The 7,356-nt window shown below is 59.0% G+C and overlaps 1 protein-coding gene across 1 annotated transcript in view; it reads right to left on the bottom strand.

The window, feature by feature from the left end:
- Positions 1-404: 404 nt before the first annotated feature.
- Positions 405-7,356, bottom strand: part of LOC144954756 (N-alpha-acetyltransferase 25, NatB auxiliary subunit-like) — a gene marked incomplete at its 3' end in the record, with an annotated part of 25,187 nt that continues 18,235 nt past the window's right edge. Inside the window, exons 6-8 of the mRNA XM_078885184.1 lie at positions 4,726-4,833; positions 2,943-3,021; positions 405-508 (exon numbers count right to left, since the gene is read on the bottom strand). Of these exons, the coding sequence (XP_078741310.1) occupies positions 405-508; positions 2,943-3,021; positions 4,726-4,833 (291 nt within the window). The remainder of the gene's footprint in view (positions 509-2,942; positions 3,022-4,725; positions 4,834-7,356) is intronic.

Here is a 7,356-nt window from a genome sequence, read left to right as displayed (position 1 = left end):
CCGAGACACCCCTAGACACCCCTAGACACCCCTAGACGCCCCCTAGACGCCCCCTAGACGCCCCTAGACACCCCTAGACACCCCTAGACACCCCTAGACGCCCCTAGACACCCCTAGACGCCCCCTAGACGCCCCTAGACACCCCTAGACACCCCTAGACACCCCTAGACGCCCCTAGACGCCCCTAGACACCCCTAGACACCCCTAGACACCCAAGACACCCCTAGACGCCCTAGACACCCCTAGACACCCCTAGACGCCCCTAGACGCCCCCTAGACGCCCCTAGACGCCCCCTAGACACCCCTAGACGCCCCTAGACACCCCTAGACACCCCTAGACACCCCTAGACACCCCTAGACGCCCCGAGACACCCCTAGACGCCCCTAGACACCCCTGTATCTACTTGAGCAGCAGCATGCGGCGCGTTGCTCTCCGGCCAGCGCTTCATCTTCTGGTAGAGCTCAGCGCTCTTCATCTCCACGGCACGCAGCTCGGAGGTCAGCTTGCCTGCGGGGACACGTGAGACACGTGGGACACGTGGGGACACAGAGCCACTCACCCACCTGCTCACCCACTCGCCCACTCACCCACTCACTCAGCCACCCACCCATCCACCCACCCACCCACTCACCCACTTACTCACTCACCCACTCACCCACCTGCTCACCCACTCGCCCACTCACCCACTCACTCAGCCACCCACCCACTCACCCACCCACTCACCCACTTACTCACTCACCCACTCACTCACCCACTCACCCACCTGCTCACCCACTCGCCCACTCACCCACTCACTCAGCCACCCACCCATCCACCCACCCACCCACCCACCCACTCACCCACCCACTCACCCACTCACCCACCCACTCACCCACTCACCCACCCACTCACCCACCCACTCACCACCACTCACCCACCCACTCACCACCCACCCACTCACCACCACTCACCACCCACTCACCACCACTCACCACCCACCCACTCACCACCACTCACCACCCACTCACCACCCACCCACTCACCACTCACCACCCACTCACCACCACTCACCACCCACTCACCCACCACCACCCCACCACCCACTCACCACCCACTCACCCACTCACGACCACTCACCACCACCACCCACTCACCACCACTCACCACCACTCACCACCCACTCACCACCACTAACCACCACCCACCCACTCACCACCACTCACCACCACTCACCACCACTCACCACCCACTCACCACCACTCACCACCACTCACCCACCACTCACCACCCACTCACCACCCACTCACCACCCACTCACCACCACTCACCACCACTCACCACCCACTCACCACCCACTCACCACCACTCACCACCACCTCACCACCCACTCACCACCACTCACCACCCACTCACCACCCACTCACCTCCACTCCACCACTCACCACCACTCACCACCACTCACCACCACTCACCACCCACTCACCACCACTCACCACCACTCACCACCACTCACCACCCCACTCACCACCACTCACCACCACTCACCACCCACTCACCACCACTCACCACCCACTCACCACCCACTCACCACCACTCACCACCCACTCACCACCACTCACCACCACTCACCACCCACTCACCACCACTCACCACCACTCACCACCCACTCACCACCACTCACCACCCACTCACCACCCACTCACCACCACTCACCACCACTCACCACCACTCACCACCCACTCACCACCACTCACCACCACTCACCTCCACTCACCACCACTCACCACCACTCACCACCCACTCACCACCCACTCACCACCACTCACCACCACTCACCACCACTCACCACCCACTCACCACCACTCACCACCACTCACCACCCACTCACCACCACTCACCACCCACTCACCACCCACTCACCTCCACTCACCACCACTCACCACCACTCACCACCACTCACCACCACTCACCACCCACTCACCACCACTCACCACCACTCACCACCACTCACCACCCACTCACCACCACTCACCACCACTCACCACCCACTCACCACCACTCACCACCCACTCACCACCCACTCACCACCACTCACCACCCACTCACCACCACTCACCACCACTCACCACCCACTCACCACCACTCACCACCACTCACCACCCACTCACCACCACTCACCACCCACTCACCACCCACTCACCACCACTCACCACCACTCACCACCACTCACCACCCACTCACCACCACTCACCACCCACTCACCACCACTCACCACCACTCACCACCCACTCACCACCACTCACCACCACTCACCACCCACTCACCACCCACTCACCACCCACTCACCACCACTCACCACCCACTCACCACCACTCACCACCCACTCACCACCACTCACCACCCACTCACCACCACTCACCTCCACTCACCACCCACTCACCACCACTCACCACCACTCACCACCCACTCACCACCCACTCACCACCACTCACCACCCACCCACTCACCACCACTCACCACCACTCACCACCACTCACCACCCACTCACCACCCACTCACCACCACTCACCACCCACTCACCACCACTCACCACCACTCACCACCCACTCACCACCACTCACCACCCACTCACCACCACTCACCACCCACTCACCACCCACTCACCACCACTCACCACCCACCCACTCACCACCACTCACCACCACTCACCACCACTCACCACCACTCACCACCCACCCACTCACCACCACTCACCACCCACTCACCACCCACTCACCTCCACTCACCACCACTCACCACCCACTCACCACCACTCACCACCCACCCACTCACCACCACTCACCACCACTCACCACCACTCACCACCCACCCACTCACCACCACTCACTCACCACCCACTCACCACCACTCACCACCACTCACCACCACTCACCTCCACTCACCACCACTCACCACCACTCACCTCCCAGGCTGCCCTTGATGAGCTGCAGAGCAGCTTCGTGCTTGTTGAGGAGGTCCAAAATGAGGAGGTACAGCTGCACCTACACACAGACACAGGTCCCCCAGGTAGCCTTAGCAGGGCTGTAGGGGCAAGTGCTGTAAGTAGCTGAGTGAGTGGCTGGGTAGCTGAGTGGGTAGCTGAGTGGGTAGCTGAGTGAGTGAGTGGGTGGGTGAGTGGGTAGCTGAGTGGGTAGCTGAGTGGGTAGCTGAGTGGGTAGCTGAATGGGTAGCTGAGTGAGTGGCTGAGCGGGTAGCTGAGTGAGTAGCTGGTTGGGTAGCTGAGTGGGTAGCTGAGTGGGTGGCTGAGTGAGTAGCTGAGTGGGTGGCTGAGTGGGTAGCTGAGTGGGTGGCTGAGTGAGTGGCTGAGTGAGTAGCTGAGTGGGTGGCTGAGTGGGTAGCTGAGTGGGTAGCTGAGTGAGTGGCTGAGTGAGTAGCTGGGTGGGTGGCTGAGTGGGTGGCTGAGTGGGTAGCTGAGTGGGTAGCTGAGTGGGTGGCTGGGTAGCTGAGTGAGTAGCTGAGTGGGTGGCTGAGTGAGTAGCTGAGGGGGTAGCTGAGTGGGTAGCTGAGTGAGTAGCTGAGTGGGTGGCTGAGTGGGTAGCTGAGTGGGTAGCTGAGTGGGTAGCTGAGTGGGTGGCTGAGTGGGTAGCTGAGTGGGTAGCTGGCTGGGTGGCTGAGTGGGTAGCTGGCTGGGTAGCTGGGTGGGTAGCTGGCTGGGTAGCTGAGTGGGTAGCTGAGTGAGTGGGTGGGTGGGTGAGTGAGTGGGTGGGTAGCTGAGTGGGTAGCTGAGTGGGTAGCTGAGTGGGTAGCTGAGTGAGTGGCTGAGTGGGTAGCTGAGTGGGTAGCTGGCTGGGTGGCTGAGTGGGTAGCTGGCTGGGTAGCTGGGTGGGTAGCTGGCTGGGTAGCTGAGTGGGTAGCTGAGTGGGTAGCTGAGTGGGTAGCTGAGAGTGGGTGCGTGAGTGGGTGGGTGAGTGGGTGAGTGGGTGAGTGGGTGGGTAGCTGAGTGGGTAGCTGAGTGAGTAGCTGAGTGAGTAGCTGAGTGGGTAGCTGAGTGGGTAGCTGAGTGGGTAGCTGAGTGAGTAGCTGAGTGGGTAGCTGAGTGGGTAGCTGAGTGGGTAGCTGAGTGGGTGAGTGGGTGAGTGGGTGGGTGAGTGGGTATTTGAGTGGGTAGCTGAGTGAGTGAGTGGGTGAGTGGGTATTTGAGTGTGTAGCTGAGTGAGTGAGTGGGTAGCTGAGTGGGTGGCTGAGTGGGTAGCTGAGTGGGTAGCTGAGTGGGTAGCTGAGTGAGTGGCTATATGGGTGGCTGAGTGGGTAGCTGAGTGGGTAGCTGAGTGGGTAGCTGAGTGGGTAGATGAGCGGGTAGCTGAGTGAGTAGCTGAGTGGGTAGCTGAGTGGGTAGATGAGTGGGTAGCTGAGTGGGTAGCTGAGTGGGTGGCTGGGTGGCTGAGTGGGTAGCTGAGTGGGTGGCTGAGTGGGTAGCTGAGTGGGTAGCTGAGTGGGTAGCTGAGTGGGTAGCTGAGTGGGTAGATGAGCGGGTAGCTGAGTGGGTAGCTGAGTGGGTAGCTGAGTGGGTAGCTGAGTGGGTGGCTGGGTGGCTGAGTGGGTAGCTGAGTGGGTGGCTGAGTGGGTAGCTGAGTGGGTAGCTGAGTGGGTAGCTGAGTGGGTAGCTGGGTGGGTAGCTGAGTGGGTGGCTGGATGGCTGAGTGGGTAGCTGAGTGGGTAGCTGAGTGGGTAGCTGAGTGGGTCACCTCGGCCTCTGCTTCGATGCGATTCTCCGCCACCATCTTGAGCACCATCCTCTCAGCCAGCGGCAGGAACATCGTGGTGGCCAGCTGACTCCCACCCACCGACAACGCCTGCACCACCATCATCACCATCACCAACATCATCACCATCACCAACATCACCACCATCATCACCACCACCACCATCATCATCATCACCACCATCATCACCACCACCATCACCACCATCATCACCACCACCACCATCACCACCACCATCACCAACATCACCACCATCAACATCATCACCACCATCACCACCACCATCACCACCACCATCACCACCACCACCACCATCACCACCACCATCACCAACATCACCACCATCATCACCACCACCATCATCATCATCACCACCATCATCACCACCACCATCACCACCACCACCACCATCACCACCACCATCACCAACATCACCACCATCAACATCATTACCACCATCATTACCACCATCACCACCACCATCACCACCACCACCATCATCACCATCACCAACATCACCAACATCACCACCATCAACATCATCACCACCATCACCATCAACATCACCACCATCAACATCACCAACATCATCATCATCACCACCATCATCACCACCATCATCATCATCACCACCACCACCATCACCACCATCATCACCATCACCACCACCACCATCATCACCACCATCACCATCACCAACATCACCCCCATCATCTGAGTGAGTGGCTGAGTGAGTGGCTGAGTGTGTAGCTGAGTGAGTAGCTGAGTGGGTAGCTGAGTGGGTAGCTGAGTGAGTGGCTGAGTGAGTGGCTGAGTGTGTAGCTGAGTGAGTAGCTGAGTGTGTAGCTGAGTGAGTAGCTGAGTGAGTGGCTGAGTGAGTGGCTGAGTGAGTGGCTGAGTGGGTAGCTGAGTGGGTAGTTGAGTGGGTAGCTGAGTGAGTGGCTGAGTGAGTGGCTGAGTGTGTAGCTGAGTGTGTAGCTGAGTGTGTAGCTGAGTGTGTAGCTGAGTGGGTAGCTGAGTGAGTGGCTGAGTGAGTGGCTGAGTGTGTAGCTGAGTGAGTGGCTGAGTGAGTGGCTGAGTGTGTAGCTGAGTGTGTAGCTGAGTGAGTAGCTGAGTGGGTAGCTGAGTGAGTGGCTGAGTGGGTAGCTGTGTGAGTAGCTGAGTGGGTAGCTGAGTGGGTGAGTAGCTGAGTGAGTGAGTAGCTGAGTGAGTAGCTGAGTGGGTAGCTGAGTGAGTAGCTGAGTGAGTAGCTGGCTGGGTAGCTGAGTGAGTAGCTGAGTAGCTGAGTGAGTAGCTGAGTGGGTAGCTGAGTGAGTGACTGAGTGAGTGACTGAGTGAGTAGCTGAGTGAGTGGCTGAGTGAGTAGCTGAGTGAGTGAGTAGCTGAGTGAGTGGCTGAGTGAGTGGCTGAGTAGCTGAGTGAGTGAGTAGCTGAGTGGGTAGCTGAGTGAGTGGCTGAGTGGGTAGCTGAGTGGGTAGCTGAGTGGGTAGCTGAGTGGGTAGCTGAGTGGGTAGCTGAGTGGGTAGCTGAGTGGGTAGCTGAGTGGGTAGCTGAGTGAGTAGCTGAGTGGGTAGCTGAGTGGGTAGCTGAGTGGGTAGCTGAGTGGGTAGCTGAGCGAGTGGCTGAGTGGGTAGCTGAGTGGGTGGCTGAGTGGGTAGCTGAGTGAGTGACTGAGTGAGTGACTGAGTGAGTAGCTGAGTGAGTGGCTGAGTGAGTAGCTGAGTGAGTAGCTGAGTGAGTGAGTGGCTGAGTGAGTGGCTGAGTGAGTGGCTGAGTAGCTGAGTGAGTGAGTAGCTGAGTGGGTAGCTGAGTGGGTAGCTGAGTGGGTGGCTGAGTGGGTAGCTGAGTGGGTGGCTGAGTGGGTAGCTGAGTGAGTGACTGAGTGAGTGACTGAGTGAGTAGCTGAGTGAGTGGCTGAGTGAGTAGCTGAGTGAGTAGCTGAGTGAGTGAGTGGCTGAGTGAGTGGCTGAGTGAGTGGCTGAGTAGCTGAGTGAGTGAGTAGCTGAGTGAGTGAGTAGCTGAGTGGGTAGCTGAGTGAGTAGCTGAGTGGGTAGCTGAGTGAGTAGCTGAGTGGGTAGCTGAGTGAGTGAGTAGCTGAGTGGGTAGCTGAGTGAGTGAGTAGCTGAGTGGGTAGCTGAGTGGGTAGCTGAGTGGGTAGCTGAGTGGGTGAGTAGCTGAGTGGGTAGCTGAGTGAGTGAGTAGCTGAGTGGGTAGCTGAGTGAGTGGCTGAGTGGGTAGCTGAGTGGGTAGCTGAGTGAGTGGCTGAGTGGGTAGCTGAGTGGGTAGCTGAGTGGGTGGCTGAGTGGGTAGCTGAGTGGGTAGCTGAGTGGGTAGCTGAGTGAGTGGCTGAGTGGGTGGCTGAGTGGGTGGCTGAGTGGGTAGCTGAGTGAGTGAGTAGCTGAGTGGGTAGCTGAGTGAGTGAGTAGCTGAGTGGGTAGCTGAGTGAGTAGCTGAGTGGGTAGCTGAGTGAGTAGCTGAGTGGGTAGCTGAGTGGGTAGCTGAGTGGGTAGCTGAGTGGGTAGCTGAGTGAGTGAGTAGCTGAGTGGGTAGCTGAGTGAGTGAGTAGCTGAGTGGGTAGCTGAGTGGGTAGCTGAGTGGGTAGCTGAGTGGGTA

This window comes from Lampetra fluviatilis, unplaced genomic scaffold (genome assembly GCF_964198595.1).
Source record: "Lampetra fluviatilis unplaced genomic scaffold, kcLamFluv1.1 SCAFFOLD_313, whole genome shotgun sequence".
Lineage (NCBI taxonomy): Eukaryota > Metazoa > Chordata > Hyperoartia > Petromyzontiformes > Petromyzontidae > Lampetra > Lampetra fluviatilis.
This window is presented reverse-complemented; position numbering and strand designations above follow the sequence as displayed.